The sequence below is a fragment of the Plectropomus leopardus genome, chromosome 9, assembly GCF_026936395.1.
Source record: "Plectropomus leopardus strain MGB_pleo_1.0 chromosome 9, ASM2693639v1, whole genome shotgun sequence".
Classification (NCBI taxonomy): Eukaryota; Metazoa; Chordata; class Actinopteri; order Perciformes; family Serranidae; genus Plectropomus; species Plectropomus leopardus.
Window position 1 is genome coordinate 34,011,619 of NC_142184.1, and position 18,801 is coordinate 34,030,419.

The 18,801-nt window shown below is 39.7% G+C and overlaps 1 protein-coding gene across 1 annotated transcript in view; it reads left to right on the plus strand.

Annotated features, from left to right (window-relative positions):
* Positions 1 to 18,801, plus strand: part of nsfl1c (NSFL1 (p97) cofactor (p47)) — a 42,208-nt gene that overhangs the window by 20,646 nt on the left and 2,761 nt on the right. Inside the window, exons 2-9 of the mRNA XM_042492504.2 lie at positions 9,468 to 9,605; positions 12,487 to 12,587; positions 13,112 to 13,189; positions 15,196 to 15,361; positions 15,582 to 15,677; positions 16,325 to 16,434; positions 16,625 to 16,762; positions 18,510 to 18,680. Coding sequence (XP_042348438.1) covers positions 9,504 to 9,605; positions 12,487 to 12,587; positions 13,112 to 13,189; positions 15,196 to 15,361; positions 15,582 to 15,677; positions 16,325 to 16,434; positions 16,625 to 16,762; positions 18,510 to 18,680 — 962 coding nt within the window. The 5' untranslated portion in view covers positions 9,468 to 9,503. The remainder of the gene's footprint in view (positions 1 to 9,467; positions 9,606 to 12,486; positions 12,588 to 13,111; positions 13,190 to 15,195; positions 15,362 to 15,581; positions 15,678 to 16,324; positions 16,435 to 16,624; positions 16,763 to 18,509; positions 18,681 to 18,801) is intronic.

An 18,801-nucleotide genomic window follows, 5' to 3' on the forward strand; every position in this document is an offset into this window, starting at 1 on the left:
ATGGAAGGGAGAAATTTGGGGTTTGGATCTTGCTCAAGGATACTTTGACATACAGACTGGAGAAGCCGGGGATCGAACCGCCGATCTTCCAATTGGTGGACTCAGATGCTATGTACTACTGCCAGATATATGAACTTTATGTGTTAGGTTTCATTAGCTGCTTGCACCAGATGGTGATGTAATAAACCTGATGAAACCCTTTATTGCATGCGAGCCCATTTGATTTAAATATTTTCAATTAAGGAGTTAAATTAACCAAATGACACATCTGCTCTGTCCACTGTAGATAAATCTGTTAACCCTTTGAAACCTGGATTATCATCACGTCTCTTGTGCTGCTTTCAGACTGTTTTAAAAGTATTTAAACTGTTTAATCGAAGCTAATTGCAAGTTTCTGTCTTTTTTAGTTTTTCAAAGAAATCAAGCCAATTTGCACAGGTTTCAAAGGGTTAAACACACCTCAGAGTGACTCTTTATCCCAAATTACCTGAATTTAGACTTGAAAGTGCACAAGAAAGCAAATTCAGTACATTTTCTATTGAATAAACTGCATCAATTTTGTTTTAATTTTACTCTGCGTCATTCACTGGCTTCATTTGCAGCCGCTCTGTCAGCTGTAAATCACTGGGTTTAATTAAAACTTGTTCGCTGACGTGTCAGTGCGTGTCTCTCAGTCACAATGAGGGAGTGGTGGGTGTTTGACCCTCTGTGTCACTGGGATGTGGAGAGAGAAAATGCATCGATTGAAACAAGGAAACGTAGTCAGGGAAGAAGAGAAAGGAAGAGACAAAGGTGTGAAAATAAAGGAAGAGGAGACAGAGAAGCATGGGGAGGCAGCATGCTGGTTGTAGTAAATCTCTCTCTGGCAGTGGGAGAGGAGAGTAGAGGGCCATGTCCAGATTTATAGCTGCCTGCTGGGGTAATAAGAAAATGGATTGGATCCTTTTCAATTGCCCCCTTCACAGCGTTGTAGTGCCTGTGGCCTCCTCGCTGCTGCTATATGATGATCTATATACTCTGTGATCTGCTACAATATGCAGACCATTTCATCCGAGGTGACTTACAGCGGACACTCTCTTGTCATATGTAGGTCAGACTCCTGTCTGGTCCCCACAGAGAGACCCGGTTCTGCCAACTGTATCAGATGATTGTCTGCTGCCATGGAGATAGAAATGGAGCTGGCTCTGGTTTTTGTGTTTTTGGAGAGAGAGAGACAGTTTTCAAGTATGTGCACGTGCAGAGAAGCACCTATTGAGATGCAGGCAAGACTAATGGGTGGGTTAAACAGTATAATGGCAACAGAGATAATAAGGCGCTTCCTCTTTCCTCCTTCCTGTTGATACCGGACTGTTTCTCTTTCCTCACACTGTATAGCCTCATGGGCTAAAGCAAAACAAAGTGAGATAAAAACCAGAGATGATATTGTGTGGATATCCGCCCTGCTCTGTGTCACTCCAGGGAAAACTCACAGCGATGATTGAGACTGTAGATATCATTTGCCTACAGCAGCGTTGGGGTATTTCTCTGCAAGATTTTGACAATGTCGGAATGTGATTAGTAAAAATTAAAAAAGTACAGTACAGTACAGTAATTCTACAGGCAAGTGTCATGCATATGTAAACCTAAGCAAAGTAATGCATCAGAATTCATATATAACCCACTTAATCATAAGCCAATCATTTGTAGATCACCCATATAATTGGGAAAGCTGAGATTGCGTGACCAGTGCACCAATGGGAGTTTACAAGGAAATAATACAAAGAGTAAAAATCAGTGTAAGGATGTCGTTCGGGGTGGTGGATGGGTCAACTTTCACCCAGGAGACTGGTGTACATGCCTTGCGTAAAACTGTATTAATTTGGGGTGATTTTTGGGTGATGTTTCTTTTCCTAAATCTAAACTTATCTATGTCACTTTATACTAAGTACGTAACTTTACATCAAGAACGGAACTAGAAACTGCCAGTGATGTGTCTTTTACCAAAACCTAACTTATGTTACTTTATTTTTAAAAATAACTAAACCTAACCCTAACCAACATATATATTTACACTAAGTACGTAATTTTACATTAAGTCTGTAACGTGTGAACTTCCAGCCATTTTTATTTTCCTAAACCATAACCTTACACTAAGAACATAACATTACATTCAGTGCTGAACTTTACCTTAAGTATGTAACTAGAAATGACCATTTATGTTTCTTTTATGACATTATAAGTACATAACTTTACGTTTAGTATGTGACTTTACGCTTAGTACATCACATTACATTAAGTACGTAACGTGACAATGCCCAACCATGTTTCTTTTCCTAAACCTAACCAATGTAACTTTACGTAACTCCATAACTTTATGCTAAGTTTTGAACTTTACATCAAGAAAGCCACGTAACGTGACAACGCCCAACCACGTTTCTTTTCCTAAACCAACCTACATAACTTTATGTAACTTAATGTTAGGTATGTAACTTAATGCTAAATACATAACTATACATCAAATACCTAACTTGACATCGCACATCCATGTTTCTTTTTCCAGAACCTAACCATATGTAAATTTGTTTAAATTTATCTTTACGTTAAGTATGTAACTGTAGGCTCAGTACATAACTTATGTAATAAGACAAAGTCCAACCCTGTTTCTTTTCCAAAACCTAACCTCTTTTATGTTAGATATGTAACTTCATGTTAAGTATGATAGGCTCAGTATGTAACTCCACATAAAGTACAAAATGTGACAACGCCCAGCCCTGTTTCTTTTTCTAAACCTAACCTACATTGTGGGGTGGCTATGGCTCAGAGGTAGAGCAGTCAGTGGTTCGGTCACTGGCTCCTCCAGTTGTTGAATAATCCTTGGACAAGATACCGAGTCCCAAATTGCTCCCAGTGCCGCATCATTGGAGTTTGAGTGTGTGTGAATGGTTACAGGCGACACCTTGCACACTAGCCTCAGCCACCAGTGTGTGACTTTGTGAATGGGTGAATCTGACAATGTAGTTTGATAGCGCTTTGAGTGGACAGTAAAACTAGAAAAGTACAGTCCATTTACCATAACTTTATGTTAAATACATAATGTAACAATGCCATTCATGAGTTGCCATTTCACTAGATATCATATGAACCATTGTACATTGACTTTCACTGCATATTTTTGGCTACATGGGGGCACCTTTTGGCAGAGTTGTTATAAAATATTTTCAATTACATATCTAGTCTAATACTCACTCTCTTTTTAGCTCTGTTTTGGTCTCTACCAACTCCTGAGTGAAATATCTGGATCTTTATCTGCACAATACGCCCATGAGATCTCCAGCTGACTATTATCTGTCTGCCGTTAGGTAGTATACAGTGTATTTTTAGAGCTTTATCACTAAAAACTGTTGCCTGCTGCTATATAGAAGCATTTTCCTCATTTTTGCCCCAATTTGCTGAGGCACACTTTAAAAATCAATGGTCTACAGCATCTCATGAAGGTTAAATACTTCCTTTCGGCCCCTCACTTACTAATACTAATTACTTTCAGCATGTTTAACACATTACAGAATGATGTAAGGTACATCCCAATGGTATTATGTCAGCCAGATTCCAAGAAATTGTTCTGACAGTTTGTAATTATGGTCAGGCTTTTGATGGGTGGAAACAAAGCCCCACGTTGACAGTGACCCTCAGGGCAACCATTGTTGGAGCTAGCTTCACCTGGACTTCTATAGTGGTGTTTGTCTTGGTCTTCAAAGTCCTCCTGAAGGGAAATACCAGTGTAACATTGTGAAACCACCAATGGTTTCAACGGACTAAACCACCGTTGGTGATGACATTGATACAAGCACGATGAATATCATAGCACAGGGTCTAAAAATCCTCCGGCTCCTTGTCATAGAATATGACACGGAGATCATAACAGCCTGTTCGCCACAAAGTCAGTGGTAAACTCAAAAAATGAATACAATGATTTACTCTTGAGAAAAACATCACAGAGCTGTTTTGTAAGTTAAATCAAATTGAAGATGATACTGATGCATTTATGATGCAACAGGATAACCAACTGGATTAGGAGTTATTGACGAACATTCTCATCCCAAGTTGTTACATATTGCCGCTTTGTCAATGGACTTTCACGTCTACATTACACTCCAGGTATCCTCCTCCGTGTGCTGTTGGCATTCCGGGATGCTGCAACCAATGGTGGGAGCATCCTATCCTACTGCTACTGCCGTACATTGTGCCATCCGCCCATTCTACAAGCTTATGCCACCTAGTGGCGTATCATACCACTGTGGAAGGTGGCTTTTGGCATTGGCATGACAAATCTACAGTATCTCATGACTTTTGAATGAGAATGGGCTGTTTTTTGTATTATACGAAGCCCAACATCACTCATGTCTGCTGCCCGTACATCATGTGCAGTCTTGTTTTGGGAATCCTCTCCAAAGAACTAATGCTTTGTGACACTGTTGACCTTTAGCAGGGTAGTTAAGTTAACACAAGGCCTTGACCCCCTCAGACAGCATTGTCACTATTAGCTACTGCCTGCCTGAAGGGAGATTTATTGTTCTGCTTGACACTCCTGCCAGGAGGAGGGTGAGCGAGAGAAGGAGGACAACAAGTCTAACAGCAAACAAAGAGCAAAATAAGGAAACTAGTGTACAAAGAACACTGTCTTCAAGTCAGTATCAATGATGCATGCTTAGATCAGTACAAAAACGCCACACATTCAATATAATAGGCAAGAGATAAAAAAAATTCTTATTTTAATGAGGCTCCTGTGTGCCCTTGCTTCTCATTTGCTTTCCATAAAGTATTATTTAAAAGTACCCTTCGGTCAAAAGGTTAGGTGCTTCCCCGAAACTGACGAGCAATGATGAGACCCAGCTTTCACTAACTAACTGTCAGGAGTCATAAACGATGCTGTGTTTCTCTTTACGACATGACACCACTGCCTGAGGGAGGAAAGAGGAGCAGGATAATTGCACAACTTGTGCGTATGTGATTTAGAGGGGCGGGGGACAGGGAGGTGGTAGTGGGATGTTCTTGGGTCTAAGGGTCTTATTGATGCTTGTCCTAATAAACCTCCTCCAATAGCTTCACTTTTATGAGACGTCATTTCACCTGACGGTCACTGACCTCCTGCAGGTTGCTCAAGGTTAAATAACTGTGCTTTGCTGTGTGAGGCATCTTAGAACATGAGTGTGTTTTTCTTTTACTGGCAAAGTGCAAAAGGTTGAATCATTCTGAATATTCATCCAAAATGTGCGGTACTGTTATTATTTGACTTTTCAAATACTCGTTAGTCATGATAATGTAACTGTACTGCAATACGGCTCTTAAAAGACCTTTAAGGGTTTAAAATATGTATTAAGAAAACTAACTTTCCCCATATGATTAAACTTCCTGTTACTACAATACACATTGTTATATTTTTAAAGTAATATTTTGACGTTTTAGAAAAGATTTATTTGTGTACATTAACTATGGGGTTAGGGGTGATAAGCTTTGCAAAAAGGCTAAAAGCAAGGCGCCACAGATGTTTCAAAATTATGCCTGCCAACACCAAAGCTCACTAATTAACATGTTTTCTCATATTCGTAAGCTGTACACAAACTTCAAAATAAAAAGCAATTTTATAAAATAATGGTCGTAGCCACCGTGACATCAACCACTGGTTTGTGGACTTTTGTTCTGAAGCCTTGAGTTTGGCATTTTGACTATCACCATCTTGTATTTTTTGAACCAGAGGTGGCAATTTTTGGACGAGAGAACGGGGCTTACCTTAGCACCAATTCCTCAGCACATTTAGACGATCAATTCAGCAGCGAGTCAGAAACATGAATGACCAATACTTTCTCATCCCTGGTCGTCACGTGTGTTATTTTGCAGTTCATCACATTTTGCCACTTTGAAGTGGACTTCCACGTTTATATATTCCGTTTAAGATATTTTTCTGCGTCTGCTGGTAATGTTTGGGGATGGAGTTACTATGATGTTTACAAATGCACATGATGGGATGGCACAGCATGTGGTTATGTTAAGGAAACAAAAACACATAGCAACCCATGCTTGAATATCAACAAACGCACATGCTTGTGTGGATGGTAAGGCAGCAAAGTCCCTGATGATTAGGATTTGGGGAAGGTGGAAGAGAAAAAAAAATATCCCATTTAGACAGGAAACGAACACTACACACCCGTTTGAATGTCCAGGGTTTGTTATTTTTAACAGTGTGCTCTCACCTGACACCATCCAGGGGCATTTCCTGCACATGCGAAAGGTGGCTTTGTGCATCACAATCTTACGCCAAAAGCACTGTCAAAGCAGCGATATTTTCCAAGTTTAGAGTGAGAACGAGCTGGAATGACCTCTGAACGCATAATTATAAGAAGAATTGGACGCCTGCTTTCAAAGACTTATTCCTATGAAAGTTGCTCACTGGGTGCAAAACGTTTATTCAAAAAGCCTGTGGCTATCAGCCTCAGCCAGCAAACTAAACCAAAAAATATATGATAGCATATCTCTCCAACTCACCCAGTGACTGTTTTTAAACACATTGATACACTTTGAATTTTTTAACATCAGGTTCTTTGAATCAGTTCCCATCTGTGTAATGTTTTATGTTGCGGCTCATACACTCCTCTCCATGTTCTGACATTTGACTTAACCTCTGCTGACATGTCAGTGTCCACCGTCTGCCTCTAACCTACTGATACTATATACACGGGTGGTAACATAACACGACAACAACACCGGCCTCATGGAAGGATAGAGCACATACATACGTCAACACACACGCCTTCAGGGTTTCCTGAGGCAACATTTAATGCTGTCAACCCGTCACCTGATTTATGGTTTATTTACCATGACTGTTTTGTCCTTTCTCCTAACCTACAGTATTTGTGTGTGGCAGGCTTCAGGTACACAGCTGCTGCACAATACTTATGCCTGCCCAGCTATTAATTTTTGGTTCTAAGAACTTTCTGAGAATTATGCAATGCAACCAATGCAATGTTTGGGTGACATTTTCAACGGCAAGTCTTCTTTCAGTTCCTAGAACGTTCTTCTTAAAGTCTGGATAACATTCTCTATAAACGTAAAAAAAAAAAAAAAAAAATCACATTACATTACATTTATATTAAAAGGTCTGCAATCTCAGGCCTCAATAACATGTTTTGAATGCTGCTGTTAAAATGTTCTCTCTTTGTTCTCATGTAACATTGTGGAAATGTTTTATAAAAGACTTACTCAGGATGTATCCTTGCAGGAACATTATTTGAAATTGTTAAACATCCTCAAAATGTTCTGTGAACATCAGATTAAAATGCTTCCTTTAAAACATTTTGGTAACTTGTAGGTAACGTTAGCCAGTATTATTGGAATGTTCCCTGCTAGGTTGTCATTGTTATCTCTGCACTTAATTTGTCTTGTTTCTTTGTCATTTTTTTCTCACACACATTTTCTGCATTTTAATGCATCAGTCTGTAGGTTTAAGCATCTTCCTCTTCTTGCCATTGTCTCCTTTGTCTCTGTCCCTCTCTTGCCCTGTATCTGGATGCTGTTGCCTCATCGTACAGACCCCGGAGCTAAAAACATCCAGAGGGGGAAACTGTATATGATCACTGCCACTTAAACCCCCTATGTGTAATGCTCTGTGTTTTTCTGTTTTCATCTTGTTCTTTGTGTGCATCTGAGGGAGAGATGGGGGCTGTGCTTCACGAGGCGAGGTGACAACATGGTTTTCTCACTTTGCTACAGATTAATTAGCCTTGAAGATCAAACAGCCAACAGCCAACCCCATCAACCCTTTCCCCCGCAGAAACAATTAAGATCCTCCCAATCTGTCTGGTACTTATTACTTTGTGCCATCTGACCAGCCCGCCATCAGACACCTTCGCAGGGGTACAAAGCTTTATCTCCCGTGGGAATATTCTCTCCATCTGTTTTATCATATTGAAATCAGAGGCGCATGTTTACTGGAACGCTTTTGTCAGAGGTCAGGTGTCCCACTCTTCAGTCAGTATCTGCTTCACGCTCGCACAAGAAGACAAACAAGAGATTGGAGCTGAAAAGTGCGATAAGATGCAGATTAAGATCTGACTGCTGGATTGGGAGCTCTGTGGTTTCACACTGAGGTGTCACATCTTGATGAGATGGGATGGAATCAGATTAATGAGATGAGATAACACCATAATAATGTCTATGAGCAGCCTCAGACTCAAAGAAAAATAACCTCGACATCATTAGAGACAGCCAACTCACAGTGTAAGTCAATGATACAACTTTAAGGTACATACATTTTTAATCAAGCGGATTATCAGTATCCTTTTCTGCAGAAAATATTAGCTTTTATCAGCTGTACTTAAACTTATCCCTTTAAAGTTCTGCTCAACCATTTGGTAGAGCACATTTTAAAAATGTGTTGAACTTAACCTGATTGCGGTATCTGTACCATTCGGTTTAGGTTTATTATGCTATAGACATCCGCTAGATGTTGCTGTGTCTTTAAACAGTCTGCCTTTACAGTTCACCACCTACAGGAAGTTAGACCTTAGACTCAAGACATGAGGGCTCTGTGTGATGGGATTTTCAAAGGTCATCATATTTTTTCAACATATCTTACTGAACAGATTTACAGTCCCCAAAATTAGCAAGAAATTAGAAAAAGTACATGAAAACTATCTGAAAATTAGCAAAAAAAAAAAAAAACCCCAAAAAAAAACAAAAAAAAAAAATAATAATTTTAAAGAAAAAATAAATAAATAAAATAATAATTGCTTATTTCTTTTATTTCCAATGTTTTTGATAGAAAATCAAACTAATTTGATCAGGGTTTCAGTGTACTGTAATGGTCAATATATAGCATACATGCTTGAAAATAATACTAGTACTGGTAATATTACAAATGTTATGGTCACAAATTGATTATGTTTGTAACCTAACATAATACATGCATTCTAACAGTACAGAATTTGTATTGGAAATAAAAGATGCAAAAAAATTAAATAATAATAATAATCCATGGCTTTTTTTAGTGATGACCTGAAATGTCATTTGTTACAGAATTTTTATCATAAAAAACATATGCAAAACATATGGAAACACAAGACTCGTGTAGTCATATATACCCAGACCTACTGACTGGTGTTCCTCTGTGATCCTTGGGTCATTATTTCAGACCTTTGTTCCAAACCAGAGTCTTTATGTTGACGAGTTACTGTAGTTTTGTGTAACGTGTGGATATATTGCCACCTCCTGGTCAAAATAATGTTAGCAATCATGGCAAAGTAGAAAGTGCCATAATCAAATGAAACTGACAGTAGATTATTACGATTAAATATAGCGCCGCTTAATGTTAAAGGATACACAAATTTTAAACCACAAGTTATCTTTTTTATTCCATGAAGTTTTTCTGCGTCTGTGTCGTCGTATTCATCGCTGTGGAACCAGATAGGAACCATCGTTTGTTGCTTGTTTCCCAGGTGGAGGCGGACAAGTAGCTGCAGGAGCAAATCAAAATGGCGAGCCAAGAGGAGTCTGTGAGGGAGTTCGTCGCTGTTACTGATGTGGACGAGGAGAGGGCCCGCTTTTTCCTGGAGTCCGCCGGCTGGAACCTGCAGGTACGTCTTTTGGGCGTCTTCCCGTTGAGTTGCGGTGGACTGTGCGTCAGGGAACGAGAAGGAAACTGCGGGGACATGAGCATGTGTCAGGCGGATAGCTCGCCGGCTAACGTTAGCCTGTGTTGCCGGTAATTTGTGCAAGTCACCGTTTGACAATGGCCCGAGCGCTGTCTGTGACCAAACAACGCGGCTGTTGTACATTTAGTTAGCAGGCTCAGCCAATGTCCCTAAAATGTCCAGTCCTCACGTCTCATTATAAAACAGGTTGTCATTAAGTTTGGCTAACGCTAGTCTGCTGTGAGTCCATTGAGCCGAGCTAGCTAGCGTTAGCCTGTACCCATGTATATTAATGCCAGTTAACCATAGAAAGATGAATGGTTAGCTTCTGAAGGTACAACATCAGTTGTCCCGTTGGGGCATAATATTAGTGTTTGGAAAAAAACTAAAAACACATATCTGTCTGTTTGTGGAGTTAAAGAGCGACAGAAAACGAAACTGAGTGACTGTCAGGATTAGTTTTCTGATCAGACTAGCGCCTCCACCAGGGTTGCTGTGTTTGTGTGATAAACCAGCCCAAAGACAAAAAAAAAAAACAGCCCTAAAACTAACCAGCACAATACCACAACTCAAAATATATCTCTGCCAAACCATGTACACTGCTTTTTACATCCTGCAACACTGCCATCATTGCCAAATGTATAGTAATGTTAACAATGTAACACCCTACATGTTAAGTGCGCCATCATAAGAGTTGAGGTCGACCGATATTGTTTATTCAGGGCCCATACTAATTACAAGAAGTTGATGAGACCGGTAACCGATATTTAGAACTGATGCGCATTTACAATAAAAATGAAAATCTTTCTGTCAATGTTTAGAATTTTTAAGTTAAACTCTAACACAAAACTTTGTTTAATGCCTTCAGCAAATGTTAAATCAAAACTGAAACCTTTAACACCATATACAGAAAGTCCCCAGCAACTTTTTTCCTTATAAAGTCAATGGAAAATTTAAATAAATATGAAGAAATAAAAATAGCTACCCAGGTTTTACAAAGTTATGGTTCCTCCCCAGCTGACACTTTCTTTGCACTTTTTAAGTAATTTATTTTATCAGCAATAATTAAAATAAAATGCTGATACAGATAATTGGCAAAATGTTAAATATCGGCCCCAATAATCGGCGAGGCAGATAATCTGTCAACCACTAGTTGGTATATTATCTTAGGAAATAGCCTGTCGTGTTGATTCAGTATTTTATACATAAATGTCTAGTAAATACATCTGTACTTATTTAGTTATATTTACCGTTTACTGTTTACCTTATTTCAACTGATACACCATATCCTGTTAATTCGCAACATTTTTATAATATAGGTATACTTACAACACACATGAAAATAGATATACAGGTTTAAAATCATGTCAGCTTACCTGTTTCATCATCATCACTATCATAATTTATTGACACCTCAAAAAAATAGTGATACAGAATAAAATAAAACCCCAATATAAGAGAAGAAACGTGAATGGTACACCCCAAATAAGCTACCTAAAGCTTTTGGGAGGGGGCCCTAAACAATTAACATATAACTCAAAAGAAGAACAATAGAAACACTACAGCCAAAACAAAACGAACAAGACAAAAGATCCCAAAACATTCACTACATCTGCATTGATCCAAAAGAAGAGTCCCAGCACCAAAGAACAGAACAGAACAAAACAAAACAAAATCAACATGAAGGTTGACTGCCTTGCTGTAAAAAAAAAAAGAAAAAGAAAAAAAAAAGTAGACAAACTCCTCGATGTTGAAATATTTACTATCTTTAATGTCTTTTGTTTACATGCTTTGAGATCAACATGTTGTGTACGTGTTAGCATGTTTATATGTAGGCGTGTGATGTGCCCATATCCCTGTGTGCTAATCTGGAATCAGTTCTGTAGGATTTGTTATCATTCATGTAATTAGCATGCAGAGTCGGTATACCAGACCAGTGGATTAAAAAGATCGACCTGCGGCAATAGTTCAAAAGTCACTCAGTTCCATGGGAAAACTGCATACCTTGCCACTCGGGCCTTCACTGTTACAGCAGAGAAAGAGACTGTAAATATCAGCTGGGTAGTGAATACAGATCTCACATGAAAATACACAACAGCCTCAGATGTAGATGGAGTTGAGTTATGTAACTTTTGCTGGGATGTTGTCTGAAAGATCATCAGTAACAGATGACACTCGAAGGGCTGGAAATTTAATTTTCTGACCACCTTTTTATTGTGGCTGGTGGATTCCAAAATCGATTGCCACCTAATAAATCTAGTATCCACTTACATATTTTACCAGCAATTAGCTTGTTTGTTGGTTTATAAGATCCCCATTTGCTTTTGCATTGCAACAGCTGTTCTTCCTGGGGTCTACACAACTACATGGTGACAAGACAAAAATACGCATTCACACTGCACAACGCAAACATACAGCAAAATACACATCTACTATAAAAAGGACAATAACAGTTGACATAGTTTTCATAACATTAAGAAAATAAGCCGGCTCTGAGTGAATCCATCATGATCTAACAGATGAATATAAAAATTCAACATACAATAAAATGCCCAGAAAAAACACTTACACGCCAAAGGATACTCCTTTATTTGTAACGTCCATTCTTGTATTGTCTGGTATATTACTATACATTGAACTGATGTGGTTTTGTAAAGCAAAACAACCTCCAGCAGCGAGCCTTGTTGAATAATTGTGTATATTTGCACTAAAGGACAGGTTTTTGGTGGGTGGTCCAACCCTGGACACATGTCAGATAATTAGTCGGGGTTGGTGAGCTGTCTATCAGGATTTCTTTTGTGACATTAACTCTGCCTCCTTCCAGCTTGCACTCGCCAGTTTCTTTGAGGATGGAGCTGACGACGATATAGTGACGCTTCCTCAGCCTGAGGGAGGCTCCTCAGTGTCCCGGTCTGCTGGGCCGAGGTAATGTTTACAGCTTGCCAGTGCTTTTATCAACACCACATTATTGGCACACTTATACAGCGTTATGTCCAAAAGTCCAGTTTAAAAAGCAAGCAGGGACATTACTCTGTGCAGCTGTGTTCACATCAGTAAACTTTAAAGACTCATTGTTCAGTGATTTCATCCTGTAACCCAAAATTCAAGATAAATGTTTATTAGTTCTTGCTGAAATTCATTGTGTGTAATCACCACGATCACCTGCCCTTTCCTCATCACTCAGGACTCACATGTCGCCATCATACTGCTCTGCTGCTGCCCAGTAATCTCACTGGAAAATGCTCTACTAACTAGCTATAAAAGAGATTCAATATCTGTCCATGCTGAGCTGTCTCAGTTTATGCATGAAATATAGATGCTGCAGACCTTTCTTTAAAAAAAAAAGCATCCGTGTACAAATCCCATGTTAATTTGTTATAAATTATGGTTCCTAAATGTTGGTAGTCATCAATTCAATGCAAACATTCTTAATTTTTCTTTCTCATTAGCTCTCAGCCCAGAGTGACCTCCTTCAGAGATCTGATGCATGAGGCAGAGGAGGAGAGCGATGAGGAGGAAGGCCAAAGGTGAGTTAAATTCCCAGTGTGTTGATCCGTCTTAAGTAAATGTGTTACTCACACTTACAGTGCCAGATGAAGAAGTGAGTGCATGTTATATTGAGAGTATTTCCACTGCTTTACCTTTTCTTCAGACAGCCGGTTATGGGAAAGCTGCTAACGAGAAAAATGTAGTTTTCATAGTTCGAGAAAAATCACTGGCTTACATAAGTTGTAGATACTCATCAATGGGCCTGGTTGAGTGTCACACTCAGACACTTCAGAGAGATTAAAGTGGACCCACTAATAATTAATGAATGAAGTCACTGCACAGTTGATTGCGTATTGTAACAGTAGCCCTCTGAGGTATTTTTGTCCTCAATGGTTGTGACAGTTGTTGAGGGCTGTAGGCGTGTCTGAGCTGTGCATCCTCACAGTCTTTTGATAGCGGAGAGTCACACCTAGCGGGGTGATTCCAGAATGCACCAAACTATTTTTGGTCTCAACTCATTCACTGTGAGCCGGTCGTTGGAGGTTTTTCTGCAGCATCAACAGATTCTGCTGGCGGGGCTCTGCTGTGGACTGGTTGTTAGAGGACTGTGTTCGGTATATAACATCCTGTTTTTACTACAGTTAGTAAGCATCTGAACTGAAAAGTACAGGTGTTATCTAGAGTCAGTAATACTGTCACATTATTTATCTTATCACCAGTTTTGTTTTGTGGTGCACAATGGGTGTATTATTTACTTGTTCTCACCTGTTTAGTATTGAGGCGTTATTTCCTTGTGTGTTTTTTCGATCTCCTCCTGCCAGCAAACTGACAGTAAGCAGATTAAAGTAATGCAGCACTGATGGTGAAATACTTGAAATGGGGTACAGTGAAATGATGACAGAAATCTTGACAAAACCAAATGTAGGGTTCATGTTTATTGTGGTGGATTATGTTACTCAGGCAATTTTTCAGGCCAGCTTGAAGTATTAATAAGTTACATGCAGTTTAGTTGAGCAGTGGTTATAGTTCCATTAGGCCATTTAAATGGACTGCTGTCCTCGTCCCAGTACACAAGCCCTAGGGGAGAACTGATTTATTGACGGAAGTTTGTCCACTATACCACAGCAAGTGGAAATATGCCCTCTTTCAGCTGGTTGCTATACTTTTATTATTTATACAGTCTGTGATGTAGACCCAATCACAGTCATAACTGTTTATTTACAACAAATTTGTGGTAGAAAACTGCCATGTCATGCACACTTAATCAAACAGCACTGAGCACACTCTGCATTCATTGATTAGTTTTAAGCCACCTAAAAAATCAGTTTAAGTGTAGCCTAAATTATATTTTGAATATTGTCACCACTTTACCTTGTCGTAAGTCAGCAATTACTGACGGGGATTTGAAGACATTATGACAAAAACACCAGACTCCATTAAGAAAAATTTTACTAAACTGAATGGCAAGATTGCTGGCCTACCGCTGCCCCCTTCAGCTGTTGTGTTGGTAAAGAGAGCAAATATTCAATTATAATGTACAATAAAGGTGATATTGATTGATATTTGTTTTTTTAGGTGGCTAAAGTGTGTTTTGCTGCAGCCTCCTCCACAGCAGGAATTGCTTAGCTTCCTTGCTGATGTTGTGGGAGTGTTATTTTTCAGAGGAGCTGGCTGTGGTGTGACTTTTTTCATTTAAAATAAATATAAATTTTTTATTTTTTATTTTTTATATAAAATATTTTTTTGTGTGTGTGTCACACCTAAGCCAAAATTAAAAACACATGTACCACCTCAGTGCTTACATTTTTTTAATGCCTGATCCATTTTACAGCACCCATAAAAAAATGAACAGTCCACATAGCTAGACCACTGAGGCAGGCCAGCACAGTGACGAGGAACACACACATTTTACGTTGTTTTTTCAAAGTGATAAAGAGTTGCGGTCGCAACATTTGATAATATGTAAATGCAAATGTTGCTGCAAATGGGTTGCTCTTTTTTGTTTCTGCTGTGTTACTTATCATCTGCATTCACACCCTGCCAGGTTTTTTGCGGGTGGATCAGAGCGCAGTGGGCAGCAGATCGTCGGGCCTCCTAAAAAGAAGAGCACCAATGAGGTCGTAGAGGATTTGTTTAAGGGGGCAAAGGAACATGGGGCTGTGCCTCTGGACCGGGCTGGACGTGGACCAGGAGAATCCAGCAAAGCCAAGGTAAGGTGAAACTCCCAACAACACTGTCAGTCGCCTTTTTTGGCCTCCTTTTTTATTGTCACATTTTTGTCCCATATCAATTTTCTATGGCATCTGTAGACATCTATTGTGACTCAAACAGCAGGATCAGTAATTTAATCACCTTGTGTATGTAATTCTGTTTCCTCTTGGTGTTTCTCTTGTCTCCTGCTTGTTTTTATTGTCTCCTCTCACCACTTAGGCCTTCATTGGTGGAGGCTACAGGCTAGGCGCAGCTCCTGAGGAGGAGTCCGCCTATGTGGCTGGAGAGAGGCATGCCTCCAAAAGCCAGCAGGATGTGAGTACAGAAAATAAATAGTGAAAACAAAAATGTGACATTCATATTTAATGCAAAAAAACCCATATAAAGTGCAATTTTTGATCCCACAGCCATCAAAGCATAAAAAACATCGTTCGTTCTCTTTTGCTTTAGAATATGTAATTTTTACTATTTTCCAACTGATGGTGCCATTTTTAACATTATTTGTCATATGGAAATAATACATGCTATTTCTACTAGGTGTACTGTCACAATCAGTGTTGCTGAAAATAATTGATACATATCACAGGCTTTGATAATTAAAAAACAAAATTGCATTTAGTATATTGAAAATATATATTTACCGTAAGGGTTAAGTTCTTAAGTTGTCTCGTTGCAACCCCGTGCATCTTTCAGGCCACTGCAGAGCAGGACACACTAACTGGATGTGCTGGCATTAAGTGGAAGCAAAGCAGTTTATGCTTCATTAACCTCCCAAAATATGAAGCTGTAGGCTACATAAAGCTGGTAACTTGCTAACAAGTGCCAGGCTGTGGCTATCTCCTGGAACCAGTGTGTGTGCAGACCTGATGTGTCCCAGTGCTAATTGTAGGAAAAACACTCATACTGAAGAATGAGCGCCTTCACTAGAGTTTATGTGTGTGTGTTTGGTTTGTGTGTGTTAGGTACACGTGGTGCTGAAGCTGTGGAAGACCGGGTTCAGTCTGGATAATGGTGAGCTCAGAAACTACAACGACCCTGGAAATGCCAGCTTCCTTGAGGCAATCAGAAGGGGGTGAGAATATTCATATTTACATGATGTACTTGTATTGTTGTGTTATGATATCATCATTATATCAATGGAATCAAATGGTCTCAAAATGACATCTTACATTTATGACAAAAAAAATTATCAGGTGACAGGTCTATATACAGTCGTTTAGAACTAAATTCCCCCTGTTCACCTGTTGATTTTCACTCTGCAGGGAGATTCCCCTCGAGCTGAGGCAGCGGTCTCGAGGGGGCCAGGTCAACCTAGACATGGAGGACCACAGAGACGAGGACTTTACCAAACCCAAGTTGGCCTTCAAGGCCTTCGGAGGCGAAGGACAGAAGTTGGGAAGGTGAGCCTGTTTTTTGGTTGTTTTTTTTAACATGGTTTCTTTATAATTTCTCCTTAGTGCGTTACTGATCAAAAAGAAGCAGCTGAATAAATGGAAGGTCTAAATGGAGGCTGGTAAACCAGTTTCACTTGTTCTACATGTGAATGAATCATTTTTAGTCTGGGTATTGACTGTGTCTGGGCTCATTCCACACATTGGTTTCTAATTAGTCATGAGGTGCTGCTGGAGCACATTTAAAACTCGAGGATACAGTTGTCTCTGCTGTTCAAGTAAAATTGGAGGATTTTCACAGGACTTTAAAAGGTATTTCGTCACCGAAAAGATGGTCTTTTCATGCTGTCTAGGCAGTGGAAAGATGCAGTTACTTTTGAAGTTGACGTTATGTCACTTAAAAAAAACAGAAGTGCGGCTGTGGCATTGGCTTCTGTTCAAGAAGTAGAAAACTACGATGACCAGAATGCAGTGCACTGCAGCGGACAATTAACTCCAGAAACGCACTGGCTGTGTCAGCAGTGCATGAGCATTGCCAAACCTGTTTTTTGTTTTTTTTGGTTTTTTTTGCCCATGTTAACAAGTTAGAGCAGCCACACTGCCTGCGTGAGTAGTGCTGCTCAGGCACGTCTCAGCAGCCTGTTAGCCGCAGCTCATCGAGAGAAACAGTGACTCTCTGATTATTTTTTCCCCCATATCACATGTGGTTGTGGTTCTTCAGTTTGAAAGTGTCTGTCATAGAGAAGAAGAAATATAAAAATATCTGTGTTACTGAAGCTTTCTTGCTCTGCTTCAAAATAAAAGTCCAGACAACGTGTCTGTAGACAGAATTCCATCAGTTGTTGACACAAGGCATTTTATTGTGAAACATTTGCCCGACCGTGTTGTTGACAATGCAAGAGCTGCACAACTTGATCAATAAGTGGAATATATGCTTATAAATATGGAAATACAGAACTAGCAGCAGGCGACCCTGCAGAAGCATCACAGCAACAACACTGCCAGTGTAAACACCACTAGTGTGAAACACGCTGCAGCTCAGCGAGAATGCCGTCACACGCATGTAGTGAGTTTATGGGGTAAATGCTCCTGCTTGTGGTTGATGTGATGCAAGTTGGTATGGCTCATTCAAAAGCAATATGGTGGCCAGTTGGTTACTTATTGGGCACTTTATGTGTAGTCCAGATGATATTTGCCAAATTTTAGGTGTTATGCTCACTTTATGATAAAAGCATTAAACTTGGTACACTTGTACAGTTTGGGGTCCTGAACATTTTCAGAAATGTAGCCATTGCAAAAATGCCCCATTGTGGCCCTTTTTACTTTTCGTCATAACGGAATCATGTATTTTGCATCTTATCTCCCTGGTAACACAGTACAACTGATGTCTACTCCCATGTTTTAAAGGTCAAGCATTACAACGATACCACCAACGACATCACAAAATGTTCAAATAAATAGTTAATGGGGAATTCAGTGACGCAAGAAGAAAATCGCAGTATCTGGGAACATAGATTTATAATATCATGTCTGTTGCTTTTTTAGTTTGTTAACCCTATTAATACAATGACTGTGAAGAGTAAAACAATATTCAACATGAGTGGCTTCACTTTAAAGAATGTGTCAAAAACATTCCCTTAAAAAATGTATTTCAGAAGAAGGTTTCCAAGTGCTTCTAAAACAAGATATATATAGCCTCACAGAGTATTGAATCAGAGTCATTTCTTATCTTTTTTCCATCCTCCTCTTCCCCCAGTGCCACCCCAGAGTTAATTTCAGCACCGGCCACCTCCCAGCAGGACCAGGCTGCCAACGAGGCCCAAGCCAGCGCCTCCGTCAACCTCGACTCCTCGCAGCCCATCACCAACATTCAGATCCGACTGGCTGACGGCAGCAGGCTGGTCCAAAGGTTCAACTATACCCACAGGTGATTGATGAGCTCCTTTTTTACTGTGTCATGCACCCAAACCTAGATTAAACAATGACGGTTTCTGCTGGTCTGTGGGATATTACTGGCCTATTGAAGACTGAAGGCCTACAGTTATTGA